This window comes from Leptonotus elevatus, chromosome 11 (genome assembly GCF_054856555.1).
Source record: "Leptonotus elevatus isolate MCC_2025b chromosome 11, RoL_Lele_1.0, whole genome shotgun sequence".
Classification (NCBI taxonomy): domain Eukaryota; kingdom Metazoa; phylum Chordata; class Actinopteri; order Syngnathiformes; family Syngnathidae; genus Leptonotus; species Leptonotus elevatus.
This window is the reverse complement of record NC_141249.1, coordinates 18,481,901-18,499,723: the sequence shown is the minus strand read 5'-3', so window position 1 is coordinate 18,499,723 and position 17,823 is coordinate 18,481,901. Positions and strand designations below refer to the sequence as shown.

Sequence of the window (17,823 nt, the reverse complement as noted above, 5' to 3'; positions counted from 1 at the left end):
ACAGGGGCGTTCCATTGCAATTTTTCCGGTCGGACATCGTAAAAGTCCGACTTCCCACCTTCCTCAAACGCAGCATTAGTCCTTGGCAAGTGGCAAAATGGCTGCCGCCTGAGATGGATAAAAAAAAAAAAAAAAAGATGGATTCTGCTGGACTTCATTTTCAACTTTTTTGTTAGTTCTCACCAGTTATCGACAAAACGCTACGAGCGCAGCATCCCACTTTTAAAGCACGCACACACAAAACAAAAAAAATCATATCAGACGAGAAGCCCAAGCGATTAGATTTGCTGACGTCATGTTTTCCAAATGACTTTTATTGACCATTGAACCAAGTGTACCGATATCATATATACGACACGGGCCAAAGCGGACACAAAACCATGGCTGACTTGGATACACAGCAACCAAGTCAGTTTTTTTTTTTAATCTCTTAAAAGTAAGAAAATGAGTAAGGCCTCCACAAAAATCACCTAATTATTTAAATAGCATCTTTAAACATCTTATGAACACATTTTGTTTCTTTAAATCGGAAAGAAATGAGTCAGACGACACAGACGACTACTTGGCAACGTGTTGTATGATAACAGATGTAGTACAAGTGCTTCAATCAGTTTTTTTTTTTTTGTTTTTTTTTTTTTTGTTTTTTTTTTACACACCTGACATTTACAGTCGTAGAACCTCAAGCGTTCTGTGTCCATGTCCCCAGAGACAAAAAAAAGTCCGGTCTCAAGAGGGCGCCACTCAAAAGTCCCTTTACATCAAACTTCCCGGCCAGGACACGATGGTCAACGTGATCCTTCCCCGAAGTTCCTTGAGGAGACGTACCAACGCCACATGGGTCATGCCCCACGTACTCTTTCCATTCACCTCCAGTAAGATGTCCCCGCACCTACAAAATACGCACATCCGTAAATAATCAAAAAAATAGATCAAATCTGACTATAGTGTCTTACCTTATCCCGCCATCATTGTAGGCCGGCGTGCCCTTGACGATGGAGCGTATAAAAAAGCACTGGTTGCAGTTGACTTCCTCCTGACCCCCCACGATGCTGAAGCCCAGGCTGCCTGACATGCTCCGCCGAAGCACGATGTCCTTGCAGGTGTACAGGTGCCTGCGGGATAAAGCGAAGGGGGACTTTTGGGGGTCACTCTGTCATCAAACGTGGACGTATTGGCAAAATAATGGCACATTTTTTGATTCGCATTAAAATCGTTTTTTTTTTCTTCTTCTATTTTACGCAAATGAGTAATTATGGCTTCATATTGAGGTTCTTTTTTTTTTTGCAAGGTAAGTCTAAATTATGAGTGCAAGGTTGTTCCACAACATACCATATTGTCGCTGTCCTGTGAAAAACACTTATGTCCATTTTTTTGTGTCTGCATTCAGTTTCATCCCATAAATGTAAAAATGTTTAAAAAAAATAAGAAAAATGACAAAAATGGACATAAATGTTTTTCACAGTTCAGTGACGACATGTGTTGAACGAGCAGTTGTTTGAAGGTTTATCATTAGCATAAGCTATGCTCATTTCTGCCAGCCCCCATACTAGTATTAAGATAAAACAAAATAATTTTTAACTCTTAGTTGTAGTTTACTGCCAAACTAAACTAAACTGTATGTGTATTTAAAAGAGCGTAACAACTTAGCTTAACGCTAATGCTAATTAGCATCTATGCTAAGACAAAGTTATATTTAACTCTTAGTTCTAGTTTACTGCCAAACTAAACTAAACTGTATGTGTATTTAAAAGAGCGTAACAACTTAGCTTAATGCTAATGCTAATTAGCATCTATGCTAAGACAAAGTTATATTTAACTCTTAGTTGTAGTTTACTGCCAAACTTAACTAAACTGTATGTGTATTTAAAAGAGCTTAACAACTTAGCGTAATGCTAATTAGCTGTGGTGTTTTACCACTTCAATGTATTGAATACAAATGATCAGCGACGACATGAAACAATATAACAGCACAGACAGTCTTTATCCTCTACATAAAATGAGTTTTTTATATATTTTTTATTACAGAGCGGACATCTACAAGGTCCAATGACGAACCTGGGCAGCTGCAGCCATGACACCCACAGCGGGGAGTAGTCGCTGTTGGGCAGCGGGCTCTTGGCGCTGCCGTCGGGCGAGGACGCCAGGCAGGGCGGCAGCTCACCCTCCGGCAGACCCTCGTCGGGGGGCCGCATCTCCAGGACTTTGAGCACCACGGGCGACGAGGTGTTCTTCAGGTTGGCCACGGCCTCGCTTCGCGTCACCCCCGTCAGATCCACGCCGTTCACGTTGAGCAAGATGTCGCCTACGGGGGAAGAGGAGGGGAAGGGTGAGCTTTATGAAATATTCAACATCCTCCAAAGGCGCCCAACGCAAGCGCCACCTGTGGTTCTGAAAAGAGCAAATGTTTTCCAGCTGGCATCTGAAAGACAGGTTGCTGTGTGAGCATATGCAAATTTCATGAATATTTATTCAGCCTCCTGTTAAGTTGCGGGTCAATTTGACCCATTTATTTTAGAAAATGAAAAGTCGTTTTCTGCTTGGCTTAATAATGTCACATATTTGCAGAGCAATTGTTAGTAATGGATTTAATAATGAGATATCAACAATGATTATTTAATTATTTTTGCTCTAGTGATATGTACGACGGCGTATTAGGGCCACGTATAAAACAGTTTTGGGGGGAGGGCGGGGGCAATACTCAGAGAAACAAACTAGCAAATTTGTCACTTAAAGTGGCAATTCGCAAATTTGCCATTTTATAAAGTACCAAACTCATAAATTGCGTGTTTCTAAAGTGGAAAATTTGCGACTTTATAAAGTAGAAAATTTGCGAAAAAAACTCATAATTTTGTGAGTTTATAAAATGGAAAATTTGCGAGAAAGAACTCATAAATGTGCGCGTTTATAAAGTGGCAAATTTGCGAGTTTATAAAGTAGAAAATGTGCGAAAAAAACCTCATGAATTTTCGAGTTTATAAAGTGGCAAATGTGCGAGTTTATAAAGTGGCAAATTGGCGAAAAAAATTATGCAACAAAAATTTGCATGTTTCTAAAAATTTACCACTTTATGAAGTGGCAAATGTGCAATTTTTTTCTCTCTGAATATTGCCCCCGCCGTTTTTTATACAGGGTCCTAATACGCTGTCGTATATATGAAATATAAGATTTGTTTGAATTAAAAATATATTAATTAGATATGAAACATTGTTAAAAGAATGGTGAAATCGAGTTGAAAAAAAATCAATAAATTCTAACCATGAAATGACATAAGGTAAAATAATCAACAGTATTTGTGTTTTTTGGGTTTTCTGGAAAAAAAAAACAACTTAAAAAAACAACTTAGGACATTATTTTTAGAAGGTGACGATTCATAAAAGGGAGAGTTGAACATGTCCTGAGTCAAAATGACCCAGGGACATTAGTGCTATTCGTACGGAAAAAAATAACATAAAAGGCGCTTGAAAGAGCAACAATCGTGTGCAATGCGGCAATGTGAACCATTCAGCCTTCATCATCCCATAAAGAGAGATTCATACACGGCAGGTCAATGACATGCTTAATATGCATTAAAGACACCCGAGTCAGCAAAATCTCCCTCACAAGTGTCGCCATGACATAAAATGATCCCGCAGCCAGTTCCCTCTTTCCTGGTGCTATGCTAATGCTAATGTTTTCGTCGGGTTGGAGAGAATTTGCGGAGCGCTGAACCGCCGTCGCCGCGTGATTAACTTTCATAATTAAACACGCGTTTGTCAATCAGCATGCGAAACGAGTCCCTCAGCACTGCCCGGTGGAATTTGTGCCAGGCAGTGCACAACATTAAACGTAAATGTAATTTATTCATCCAAAATTTAAGGTGCCACGCATTTATTTATTTATTTTTAACAAAAAGTGCACACGCCGATGTTACCTTTGCGTATGGAACCTTCCTGGCCCACAACTCCGTCGGGGTCCACGTTGGTGACGTAGATGGGCAGATCCCACCCGCGGCTGGACATGCCGCCAGCCACGGCCATGCCCAGCGAATCGTACGGCTCCTTGGTCAGCGTCACCGTCTTCTCGTAGCAGGCGGGCTTCTGGCACGAGTCCTACGAGATTAACAATAATTTAGGTCCATATTGGCATTAAATATCATTGTGTTTGGTCGTGTGAGCTGACCAGCAGTGTTTGCTCAATGTCTACGGGGGAATACGGCGGGGGGCCGTCCATAGCCCACGGAGCTTCTTGGAGGATGTCGGGCGTCGGCAAGCAGATCTGACGGGACACGACGAAGTGGACGCCTTCCTCGCTGGCCTGGTGGAAAAACAGCTATGTTAAATATAGCTTGATTGGACATTTCAGCTATGCTAATTTCCATGATCTTGTCTATGATGTTTTGCATTACATGTTAGCATTCCGCTAGTACATTTCCTTTACACGAAATAATATTGGTTGGTTGAACATTTTGGTGTTTACATATAAAAAGTTTAATTCTCATTTTTTAATGTCTAGTTTTACCATAGAGATTAGAACAGACGCTAAAGAATACTCGAAGAAGAATGTCCAGTGGGTCAGGTAACATAATTTCCCCAATAAACCGGTGTTCACTTTAAAATGTAATAACAATATGTTTATTTCATGTTAATTTATAACGTTATGTTAACTTATAACAATCGTGTGTAAGAAGTCATACAAGCAGAAAGTGGTGCTACGTCATTTCCTATCCTAAAATAAATGGCTGAAATTAGCTAACCTACAAAATGCCTCCAAAATGACAAAATACTTTCACTTTTTTGGAAAGAGTTGTAGCATAGTAAGACTTTCATAGGTTTAGTTAAGAATTCAATATTAGTGTTGGTAATTGCCATCCTTAGATTCAATTTGTCACCTGATTAACTTCGGCTAGCTGGCTAGCAGCGTATCCTGAGAGATGCCCTAAAAAAACAACAAAATATATATTTTTTTGTGTTAAAGTGATGTCTTTTTATTTTCTGGCAACGTTTCAAAAATAATGACCACATTTGTACAAGAAGCTAGTATTGGTACATCCTTTCCTATCGATCCTAGCTAATGTCAGCTAGCAAAAAAAATGGTTTAACCTGAGATAAGAGTAATAAGTAGTAATAAGAGTAATAGATTTACAGTATATTTTTATCAGCTCATTTGTAATAATTCTTACAAGCGAGTGGTAGTATGTGCAATCCTAGCCAATTTTAGCTAGCTCGCTTAGAAATACTTGAAAAAAAAATTGGGGCGTTGCTGAAGCATAAAAAGATGTTCATAGGTTTATTTGATGGCATTTAAAATACATAGAATAATGATCAAATGTTTTATGGGGGTATGTCCTGACCAAGCTAACCTCAGCTAGCCAGCTAACATTAGCTACCTGAAAAAAAGATTACACAACATGTTTGTCAGTATAATAAGATATTCATAGGTTTACTTTTTAGTATATAGAAGTCAAACAAGTCAGTAGTGGTAGCCTATGTGCCATCTTATTGATTCCATTTGCCACTTAAAACAACATCAGCTAGCCGGCTAACGTTTGCGTAGCCTGGGAGATGCCACTAAAGGCATTGTTGCATTGTTCATTTGTATATATTTGTATGGTAACGTTTTATAAAAATGAGAAAACAAACGGCCCTATGAAAACTTCTAAAAAGGTTTAATGACGAATCCCATTACTTTCGCCCTCCATTTTACTCAGCCTAAAATAGCCTGTGGCAATATAATTGAGTCTCATTTCTTATTGAAGTCACTCCCATAAGGAGCACAAGTGAGTGGCTAAAGTGTTCTGGCATTTCCTTGATTGGCTCGGATTGTGCTATGAGAGCTTTTTTATATACACACACACAGTAGATACTTTTTAAAATGACTTTACCCTTATTTGCATTTTGCCATCTGGTGACCTCCCACTCACATGCACTTATTCACACTTTTGCCTGACGACTAACCGACTGTTTCTGTTTCCTTCTCTCCTGTGAGAGTCGTCCTAGTCTCTGCAGCACAAAGCTCAACTCCTTAATAAACCAGTCCTGGGCCCATTATTGCCTTAATTGGCCTAATTTAATTTCAGGCCCGCTGGCTGTTAATCTCTGTCAGAAAGATCCTGCTTGGGTAGACCAATAGGGAGGACCCAGTAGGGCCAATCCGTCTAAAAAACTTCAGGCACGGAGACCCTGAACGACTTCACGGCAATTAAATGCCATTAGCCAACACCGATGACTGGCATGGGCCTGTCAGGGAATCAGCGCAATCAAATGTAGACAACCACAATTATCGCAAATCACTACAATTATCTTTAATACCTGCAATACCGTAGTTCCTCAAATAGTGGACGCCAATTCTATTCGACGCCATGGCCCGGTTAGGCAAATAAACTCCTTCCTTTTTCCATCAACAAATGATGCTAGCAAGTGTAATTGCTCAGTTTATAGACACTATTGTTCACACACACACACATATATTTCAAACAGGTTGCTAACCAAAACAGCAGCACCTACCAAGATAACCTGCTTTTTCTCAGATGAATGATTCCCCCCCTAACTGGAAGTAACACTTCACCAACCTGTATAAGCAGAGCTGCATGTTCCGGGGCTCCGTAGCGCAGATCGTGCCCGTTGATGGCGAGCACGCGGTCTCCGACCCACAGCTGTCCGTCCCGCGCCGCCAGGCCGCCATCAAGCAGGTCAAAGATGTACAGGCCGGGCTCCTCGGGCCGCCGCACCAGCTTGATGCCCAGCTGCTCGTCCGGCACGCTTTTGCTCAGCACCACGTGGACGCTGTCGTCCCGGAAGGGGTGGTGGTGGGGCAGGCCGTGGGACGGGTGGCCCCCGGAGACGGTGGCCATGTGCGGGTGGCGGTAGCGGTGGTGCTGCTCTCGAAGGATGGTGAGACGCAGGAGCTGGCACGGCTGCTTGAGGGTGGCCACGGCGAAGCAGTGGGATACGTTGCTGATGTCGATGCCGTTCACCTAACAAATTCAGCAAATATATCATATGTATATAACCAAAATGTATTCACTTTAGGGCTGCTCGATTATGAAGAAAATATTAACTCATTTGCTCCCAAAAACCTATATATGTTTTAGTTTAAATAGTACCCCGGTCCCAAAAACGTATTTATACGCTTTTGTGTTTTTTTGTTTTGTTTGTTTTTTAATGATAGAGCATACGGCTTTGATACAGCCTCTGACATGAAGCGATCGCTTGAAACAATGGTAGTTATTACAAAAAACGGCCAACGGGTGGCAGCAGAGTATAAGAGATCAGCCAGGGCCATGTTGCAAAAAGCTCTTTCCCCACTGTTTTAAACAGATTAGTGAATAATGATGAAACTTAGCTATATCTTAATGCTAATTGCTTCATGCAAGTTCCTTTTTTTTTGCAAGTTCCATTTTAAAATAAAACAGTGCAAATATATAAATTTAAACAACACAAAATTTGTATTATAATCTTTTATGTTTGTTTACGATTTTGCTCATTTTTTTAATTGTGGAGTGTAATAATTTAAATTGTAATTTTATTTTATGGTAATTGCACAGCCCTAATTCACTTCATTTTTTTTATTATTATCATTATATTCAATTTATTTTAATTTTTTTTATTTCACAAAATAATTTTTTTATCAAATAACAATTTGTTTCTATATATTTATATTCAATAATTTTATTAAATTATCTATGTACGTTGTATGTTTTAAAATATTTTACATGAACTATAATACAATTTTAATAACAATTTATGCCTATTTATTATTTTATGTAAATGATCATTCACAGTTTGTGCATTTTCTGCAATGTCAATTAAAAACTTTGTCTTCTTTTTAAATGAAGGATGGAAATTAACTGTTGTTGTTAGTGGAATATGAGTTAAGCAGCAAAATTCAGCAGTTTTTATCAAAATCAGAAGGAGGCCATTGAGTCGAGAGAAAATGACATCAGTTGCTCAGGTCTCAGATAACAACCAATCACAGATTAGCTTCAGAAAACGGGTGAGCTGTTATTGGCCGTTGCCTGAGCCTTGAGCAACATTGATGTCATCTTCAGTCGACAGCACGTGGCAAAATGGCCGCCCCCTGAGATTGATAAAAACGGCTGGATTTTGCTGCTTAAGTCATATTCTACAAATGTAATATGAATCAGAATATCATGTTTAGACTACTGAGGTCACATATAACATATTTTTGTCAAGAAATATTTCGGGTTGATTTCCACTTGAAAGAAATCGTGTATCCCGGTGATACCTTGAGGATCATGTCCCCGGGGAGCAGGCGTCCATCTCTGGCGATGACCCCCTCCCTGTAGATGTCCTGGATGAGGATGCGCACCAGCGGCGTCTCGTTGCCGCCGACGACGCTGATGGCGAGCGGCTCGGACGGCTCCGCCCGCGTGATTTTAATACTGGTCACTTCCCCGTCGGGGATCAGGTGGTGGAGCTGCGGCAGAGCCAACACTGATGGCGGAAAAGAAGAAGAAGAAATATTTTGAATCCAGCTGTACATTGCAAAGAGAGAGAAAAAACAACGCATTTTGAAAGCCAAGTTAAACAGGAGAGGAAGTTTGAGAAGATGGCGGAGCAGCTGTCTCGACTCCCTCAGGTTACTCAAACAAACCGTTAGGAGCCAAGAAAAAGCAAAAAGACGCTTGGCTGATTGTTCTCTCTTGATGTTTGTGCAATTAGTCACATACATCTGTATGCAATGTGCATGGGAACCAGCTCAAACTACAAATCTCCTCCGTTGTTATGCGTCAGTGTTGTTGTGAGCGTTTTCAAGCAGTGATTGGGGAGGAAACAAAGACATCCTTCATTTCTTTCACTGTGCGTGCAACACTGCAATTTGGATGCGTTTTACTTGGAGGCGCAGTCAATTTTTCATACAGTGGAAATCTGTTATCAGAATGCTGGCAGCATTTTTAAATGAACACTTGTATTCTGATTATTCTGCGCAGGCAGAGCCGAGTCCCCACGCGGGACATATTAAGTATAGAACAGTGTAACTACGGGGAGAGATTTGTCCAAAAAAAAGAAGAAAAAACGCCCCTTTTATCATTTAACATCCATTTTCATGGAAAAGCACTTTTTTTTGAAGATTTCTTTGGGGTTTGTATATATATTTTTTTAAATAAATCACCAAAATTATCATAATTTTTTTGATTAATTAATGGCTCACAGGTCGCAGTCCGTATGTGGTTGCCCATCCCTGCTTTAGACGTTGGCGGTAGCTAGTGTGGTGGCTAGCTCCGCCAATGTAAACAACTGGCATTGCACTTTTCTAAAAAGAAGGAAACTATCACTGCTGGATTTTTTTTACAAGGAAGACAAACTACTGATGTTTAAACTTCCCATAAATAAGATGAACTTGTACTGGTGCATCTTACTAAAAACACAAACTATTTCTGCACTTTCCTAAAAAGAAGACATATTTTCAATGGTGCATTTTTATGTTAAAAAGGTTCTTGGGTTCGAGGGTTCTTGGTAACTGCTGAATGTAACTATTAAAGTTATCTGACTTATAGTGTTGAAGTTATCAGTAAAGTAACTAAGTTACTTTTTAAAGCAAGTAATCAGTATAGTAACTAGTAACTAATCGGTAAATGACCTAAATTACTTTTTAAATCAAGCAATAAGTAAATTAGTTACTTTTAAAATGAAGTAATTGATAAAGTAACTATGCTACTTTTTTTAAAGTAAGTAATTCGTAAACTAGTTACTTTTAAAATGAAGTCATCAGTAAAGTAACTAAATTACTTTTTAAAGCACGTAATCAGTAAAGTAACTTAGTTACTTTTAAAAAGAAGTAATCTGTAAAGTAACTAGGTCACATTTTCAAGCTAACTGGCCACCAGTTCCTTTCAAAATAAAAGCAAGGAAACCAAACCAATCCAAAGCCACCGCCACGCATAAACAGATGATTACACACAGAAATTCCCGACACAAATCTTCTCACACACACATAGTATGTAAGAACACTGAAGGAAGGCAAGTGAAGCGCTAGCTTACGAACAAAGTACTGATGATACTGTCAATTTGACTGCCCTATTTGTAGCATTAGCTAAAAACAGACCATGTAACCGTGCAAGATGGTGAGAAAAGTCGCTAAGGAATCCTTTAAAAAGTGTCTAAAGGATGTGGGAGGGTTAAAACTATTTGAAGAATGTTTATTATATGGTCTCTCTATATTCATATTTTCATCTATGACGTGTGGGTCTGCAACATCTCGCCCGTGATAAACACGGACGGGTTCACTGCATCTAAAAAAAATGAATTGTTAGTTTTATCCAATTGCCAGAGGTGGATTTCAGCCAGCCGCCGCGGCCCCTCAACGACAGAAATGATGCATCCCCGCTTTTATTTCTATTTTGCCGGCTGGAGATGAAAAATGTCTCCTCATCCCTCAGCGGCGCGTCGTCAGTCCCCCCCCCCACCCCCCCACCCCGCTCGCGTTGCACTTTCTCTGTTTCCAGAGTCAATATTTTGCCTGCGTATTGCTTCAAGGTGGAGAGCGTAGCGTTATATTGGCCGCGATTATGTAAGGCTCCCGACTCCGCTCACCTCTCATACTGTTCCGTTATCGCTCTTGTGTTTCTGCTTGTATCGTCTCTGCCTAGGAATGTTTAATCAGCGACTCCGCTGGTAATTCATTCCCCTGGTCTTTTGTCATCCTTCCCCCAAAGATGACTGTGCCGCATTACACGTCAGGGTGTGCATATAAAAGGAGACGTTAAAAGATGTTTTTCACACAATTCCCAGGTGTCTTAACATGACATGCTTTCAGTAAAATCAAGATTTTATTGTACAATTTACTTTATTTTGAAGAAGTTAAGAACAATAAAGCTTTTTTTTTTTTTTTAAATAGCCGTTGAAAATCTTTAGTCAATAATACACATTTCCACTTTCAAGTTAATCATCACCAAAGACTAATGGATCCACCAGGTTGCACATGACTTCCTCCCCAGGGACATTCCATCAAAGTATGAAGGAAGACTCTTTGCCCGTCCCGTCCCTGGTCCGAAAGCGCCTCGGGCGAGCGCTCTCCCTCACGTCCCGATTCGCCTCCCGCGATGCAACTCTTACGCAATGCGCAGTTGAATTATTAAAAGGAACATCTGCTTGGGCTCGCAGCCGTGTCACCGTCCTTGTTTCAGCTGGGTTAGCGTCGCAAATACACATGCACACACTCTTCGGGGAATCGTAAAGTGCAGATGAGGCAGTTAAGCCTCCTGAGCTCTTTGCCGGCCATTTGGTGTGTCCACCTTGGCTTTTTAATTTTTTTTTTTACATTTTAGCTCTCTTAGTGTAAATGTATTGAATCTTCCCAATGTTTAAGAATTGAGTTTGGTTGTGTTTCTTACTTCAACCTACCTTTTGCCTCTCTTTGTGGCCACTTGCCATTTTTCATTACTCCTATAGTTTTCAGACTGGATTCGGGTTTGAATTGACTGTGACGTAACGATATTTTGCCAGACATCCTTCAGTAGCATTTCACAGCACTTCAAAAAATACCAGCAAGTCCACTGTAGCTCAGTGGGTAGTGCGCCGGAGCTTTGACCAATGAACAGGAGGCGATGGTTTGAATCCCGCCTTAGACCGGTTGCAGTTCATATTTTCTTTTTATTTATTTATCATTCAACTACAATTAATAATTAGTCATTTTCACGTAGCTTATCTTTTAATTTACTTCATAAGCGCTACACATGCATTCAAATCTTAGCATTCAGCTATTAGCATTCAGCTATTAGCATTCAGCTTTTAGCATTCCCACGCAAATTCTCCAGAAATTGCACTTAGTCTAGTTAATAATACAATTCGGCTAAAATGAGTTTCCTTCTTCACTCAATACTAAAAACATTTTTTTGGTTAAATCTTAAAAATGACAGACTATGCCTTTAGGTAGCTAAAAAATGGCCACACACAATCTGAAAGGGTAGTAAAATCCAACAAGGCCTGAAGAATCGGATTACAGCTGATTAGTTAATGCATAGCAAGCACATTGATTCCCAAAAGGTACTCCTTGCTGACACGTACCTCCTTGTGGCACGCTGGAATTCCTGACATTGTCCCGCTCCTCCGAGGTCTCGTGATTGACAGCGGTTCCACTCTTGGTCCTCCGCAGGACGCTGAACGCCCGGTTGAGCCTCCGGAAAGAGCGGCTGCGCACTGGGAAAAGCAGTAAAAGAGCGAGGGTGAGAGGGACTTTATAGACATGAGGAGTCAACATGTCCAGACATGTCTGAAAAGGGGCTGCAGACGTTTGCAACTTTTGCATCTGATTGGTCAACCTGTGGAATAACCACTGATACCTTGGTAACACATGACTCGATACTGCCAATTGGTAGCGCTTCGACAGATCCGCTGCCCAATCAAACAGCAACAGTGATAGAAAAGTACCAATTGGAAGAGGAATAATACATGGTGACTGAGTTGAAATGCACAATTTGAATCGAAACGGAAGGTCAACGGTGCGTTCCACGCCGTTGGTTTGAGCGTCACTTGTAGAGCTGCGTTCAACAAGCCCGAGCAATGCATCTGTTCCGCAGCGGCCCTGCTCGCGACCAGCTCCGCAATTAGCCAAGCCAATCTGTGCTGTGCTTGCGTAACGGCAGCATGATGTAACTAGGCTCAGGTTCGAGTAAAGTGAAGCAAAAATGGCAACATCCTGTTTTTTTCTGGAGCGTGTGGAGAACGTGATATTCATATTTACTTTGGTTTTACTTCTTTTGAACCCTTTCATGTCTTTTATGTAGAGTATTAGGGCTGGACTGAAAGAAAAAAAATCTGTAGAGCACTTTGTTACAGCTGTGGTTGTTAAAGTGCTCTATAAATAAAGAGTATCAGAAACAAAGTTGGGATGTAATATTGTCAAGAAAAAGCAAATTTTCAAAATGGTTTCAACTTAAAAAAAAGTGCATATGTAGCTATATTATTAATAATATTCTGCCTTTTTTCCTGTAAAAATATGAGTACTATTGTAATATAATTTTATTTTCTTTTTTTCTTTGGATGGACAGAAGAAATAATATTTCAAGGAAAAATACAGCTTGTATTCTTATTATCTCGGTAATTATTAAATTGCCTAGCTAACTCTTAAGATATAATAAGATACCTCTTTTTAAATGTAATACTGGTTAAATGATGACTTTTCATTACTTATATAGCAAAATATGAATTTTCCACTTTAAAATATAATTTAAAAAATGTCAAATAATAATCTGATTTTAAAAATAGACAGATTTGTTCTCAGAATTATTTTTTTATTCTAGCGTTCGTTTTTGTAAGATTGACTTTATTTTCACTTTATTTTCATAGTATAATTTGACAAGTTATGGAGAAATGTTTGTTCAAGTTACAAATCATCTTACTCAAATAACGTTTTTCTTTTCCTCCCTTATTTCATCATTTTCTTTGTATTTTTTCTGACTTTTCTTCTCCAAATTATACACAGTGTGTCATAAAATTTCCAGCTCTGGTGTCACAGAATTTACCTTTCAAAACTACAAAGTACAAGTTTGCAAATTCAAAAGTCATTCAAAGTAATCCCCCTGGAGTCAAACGCACTTTCCCAGCCTTCTTTGCCAACTCATCTACTCCTGGAAGAATTCTTCCAGTACTTCTTTGCCAGGAAGTGTCAGATGCTCAGGGCATTGGAAGTAGAATCTCTTTGATCGTCCGTCCCATATTAAAGGGGGAAGCTCATAGTTTGTAGTTTGGGTTTCAAATATATAGTTTGAGACAAACTTGTCTATTTGAAACTTTAAAAAGACTTTGAAAACGCATCCCCCAAACCCCCCCACCCACCGTGGCCTCGACACCGCCGCACCCTCAGCGCCCTCTGCGGAGCTAAGGAGATGCGATGGCTCCTGACAGCTACATTATTCTTTAAAAGCTGCGGTCGCTTCTGGCCGTGACAGCTTGCTCAGCGTTGGTGACGCGCATGGCGGCAACGGCCTGCGGTGGAAAGTGCTGCGCGACGTCATTTAGAGTCCCCGGTGACTGAACGCTCAAGTTATGGGCGGGGACTTTTGACTTGCGTTCAGGTGGGAAATGTTGTCACTTTACAGGCATGCTAGCACTGGCTATATTTAAACTCCATCTCCTACTGAGCAATTTTTTTCTGGCAATTTCATGAGGATGGCTTCTTTGAATCAAAATATTAGACTTCCTGTATCTTATTGGGAATATGTTTTTGAGACTTTTTTATGCGTCTTCTCTTGCTAGACACGCCTATCAAAGTTCAATGCGCAAAGTGAAACTGTGAAACTTTGGGAGCTGAATTTTCCAGAAATTACAAGGAGGCTACTGAACAATTTTTCCAGGAAATTTCACACTACTAAAATGGCTTCTTCAGACGTTCTGTATCTTTGTGAGCATAGGTTCTTGAGACTTTTTTGTGCGTCTACTCGTGCTAGACATCTCTACCAAATTGCATTTGGCTAAGTGAAACTGGCTTCAGGGGCTGAATTTTCCAAAAATTACCATAGGAGCTACTGAGCAAATTTTTGGGGCAATTTCATAAGGACCTTTGCACTGCTAAAACAGCTTCTTTGAACCAAAATGACAGACTTCCTGTATCTTTTTGGGCAAAGGTTCTTGAGGCTTTTTTGTGCGTCTACTCTTGCAAGACACGCCTACCAAATTTCATGCTGCTAAGTCAAACTGTCTTCGGGGGCTGAATTTTCCAAGATGCGCAACTCACACTCACTCTTCTTGCTGCTGCAACGGGCCGCCAGGCTGCTGGTGCTGCCCAACTGGCTGTGCTCCTCCATGCTGGCGTCGAAAGCCGGGTTGACCAGACCCGCTTCGTCTGACAGCAGGGCCACGGCGGCGGACGCGGGGCCGTCGCCGGGCAACGTGGCAATGGTGAGCTCCGACGTGCTGTCGGTGCATTCGCCCTCCTGAGAGCGCCGCTTCCTGTCCGCCGAGAGCCCATAATGAGAGGCGCCTTTACACCTGAATCGAGAAAGAGCGTGTCAGACAACATCGAGTATGTCGGACAAATTATGCTAAGGTGATATTTTCATGAATCTTTTGTGATGAATAATATGTCGAAACAGTTTTGGCAGCGAGTAAAAGTCAATAAATGAGAGGGAATGAAAAGGTCGCAGTGAAAAAAAAAAAAATTAGTGTGAGCAGACTTTATGTAATGTCCCGAAACTCACTCAGTCACCAAAGGAAGGTTTTTAATAAATTAATAAAAACCTCTTAGACCCTGCACATCCGGGTCACCACCTCTTTCACTACTACTAGTACTCGGCCACCGATCACCCATCGGAAGTACTACTAGGTATTATGGAAAAATGGGTGACATTGAATTATGATGTTGAAAGCCGCTTCAAAATCACAAGTAATCAAAGTTGTTCAACCAATCAAACCGCAGATGTCTTTTGGCTCGTCGACTGTAATCAACTCATACACGTAAACACAGATAGACGGTGTGAAAAGGCTTTCCACAGGCAGGTAACACAATCCAAGCGGAACACTTTTTCCCTCCGTCTCCGCTTCATCTGAAACAGAAAATAGCTTCACTTCGCCTCCCTCCACTTGTCTCTGCGGAGCCATCAGCGTGGACATTAACTGGGCCGTAATGAGCTGGATCAAACCCAGCCTCGGAAAACAAAAATCCATTTCGAGTCCAACGAGAGGGTAAAAAAAAAAAAATGAGATAAAGCGAAGGCCTGGGGAGAACTGGCTGACCTGACCGTGTCCATATTTCACTGGGAAAAAAATGCTCCTTTGCTTCTACATATCGCTAACATCTTTTACTTTCAGTCACAGATCACAGCGGGTTGAAGGGAGCTTTACACAAAGGCCCTCTCCCGAGTCGCCATCGATCCCATCGAGCCGCCGCACTCTTACGTAACGCCGCCGGCCGGGCCTGCCTCCGAGAGTTATTCCTGCTCGTTCAGTTAGTAAATTGAATGCCATCAAGCATGTCGCTGCGGCAACATGGAAGTTAACCTGCTAAAGTGGTTGAATAGAGCAATATGTCAATCCACTTCAGAGCGGGGGGTGCGCAGGCGGGGGCGGACGCAGTGCAGGCTCGTTTGTCCGTAGGACGCGAGGGCTTTCGACACGGCAGCGTTTGTGTTTAATGCAGCTATTAGCCTGTCTTTGGGTGCAGGCTGCTAAGAATTTGTTCAGAACTCTAACATATTGCTCCCGGTCCAAGATAAACCAGCTCTTTACAAATGAAATGTGTAATTAGTAAAAGGGTGACCTATTTTTTTAGGGGTATGGAAAAATAGAGTTTTGTGGCAAAATGTAGCGTATATTGCATTTCAATGAGAGAACTGCAGTTTGTAGGGAAAATAGTGTTATGTATAAAAGTATTGGAATTTCTTTGGTAAAATTGATTTTTTTATTGTGAAACCGTTTTGTGTTGAACATAGATTTTTTATTTTAATATTTAGCATAAACAACAACTCGTAAATAACAACACAGGCACTGTTCAGGGGTCTCACACTGTTTATCAATCTGCATGGACTGAAAGGCTCCAAGTGGAAATTTTGTGTGACATTATTGCATTTTTGTGGGGAAATATTTTTGTAAAAAAAACATGTATTTATTTATAATTATTCATAATATTTCTATTGTGAAATATAGAGTTTTGTCTGAACGTATGGCCTTTTTTCGTGGGGAAAATGCAGCATTTTTGTGTGACAATATTATATTGCTGTGGGAAAAACTGAATATTTCAGGGTGCTATAAGTATTTTTGTGGGTGCTTATATCATTTTTATGGTCAAATTTAGCATTTAGTGTGAAGATATAGCATTTTTGTGGGAAAATATAGAAGCATTTTTGTTGGAAAATTATACTGTAGCATTTTCTGGGGGTAAATAATTTTTTTAGGACAACTATATGGTGACATTTTGTTGGCAAGATATGACATTTTATTGCAAATATTTTATTTTGTGGGGGGGGGGGGTGCATTTTTATTCAAAAGTGCCACATTGTATTTGTGCGTCTCATGGTTATATTTCTGGAGAAAAATACTGCATTTTGGGGAATAAACATGGTAACTTGTCTTTGCAATGGCTTATTATATTGCTGCTAAAATCGAAATATTTTCTTCGGGTAACTTTGTTAATTAGTGGGTTATGTTTCACCAGTAAAAATATACAAAGGGACTTTTTGTCAGATTTTCCTCCTAAATTCTTCCTGCTTTTTCCTTCCTTCTACATCCTGATGCAAGTGAGCTTATTTAATTTGAATGGAAGCTCTTTGCCGTTAGATTTACAGTCAATTGCTTAACAAATGCATCCAATGTAAGGATATGCCACAGCTATCCTAAAAGTACAACATTGGTGAATACCAAAATAAGTTTTAGTAATAGACGAAGCGTCGAGAGCTCACTGAAATTGAAAGAGTCCACATTAAAGCACTTCAAGCAGCTGCATGCGTCTTTTATGACAGGTGGCCTAATACATTCGTTAAGCATTCTTATATTTCTATCCTCGTTCACATGATAGCTTCTTAATGAATACATGCACTTGCCCTTTGCTGTTGATTGCATACTTGAATTGGATGCATTTTGTTGTTCGGCTCTTCCTTAATTGGTTCTTTGACCTCAGGCTGTTTGGCCGTGACTTGCGGGTAATTGGAAACCACAGTGAAGTGGTGCAACTTAGCAAAGAGTGAAGTAATTGCATTTTTTCATGTGGTCTCCGAAGCGGGACTTTATAAAGGACGTGATGGAAAAAGGGACTTGACGTTAGCTCCTGACTTTTCTTACTAGTAGGCACACATCCAACACACAAATACTACAGTAGGTACATTAGTACACTTTATAAAAATACATACACAGTATGTCTTCAACACTCAAAGAGAATATATTTAGTGTTGTC

The 17,823-nt window shown here is 40.3% G+C and overlaps 1 protein-coding gene across 6 annotated transcripts in view; it reads right to left on the bottom strand.

Moving 5' to 3' along the window:
- Positions 1-293: 293 nt before the first annotated feature.
- The window catches only part of lnx1 (ligand of numb-protein X 1), an 88,733-nt gene continuing 71,203 nt past the window's right edge, over positions 294-17,823 (bottom strand). For 5 of the 6 annotated variants that reach the window (XM_086089042.1, XM_086089040.1, XM_086089037.1 and 2 more), the window contains 9 exons: positions 14,674-14,927; positions 12,006-12,137; positions 8,224-8,432; positions 6,548-6,952; positions 4,159-4,293; positions 3,911-4,088; positions 2,056-2,302; positions 954-1,112; positions 294-889 (listed from right to left, as the gene is read on the bottom strand). In XM_086089042.1, the coding sequence (XP_085945168.1) occupies positions 754-889; positions 954-1,112; positions 2,056-2,302; positions 3,911-4,088; positions 4,159-4,293; positions 6,548-6,952; positions 8,224-8,432; positions 12,006-12,137; positions 14,674-14,927 (1,855 nt within the window). In that variant the 3' untranslated portion in view covers positions 294-753. The remainder of the gene's footprint in view (positions 890-953; positions 1,113-2,055; positions 2,303-3,910; positions 4,089-4,158; positions 4,294-6,547; positions 6,953-8,223; positions 8,433-12,005; positions 12,138-14,673; positions 14,928-17,823) is intronic. The other variant, XM_086089043.1, reaches the window with a different exon arrangement.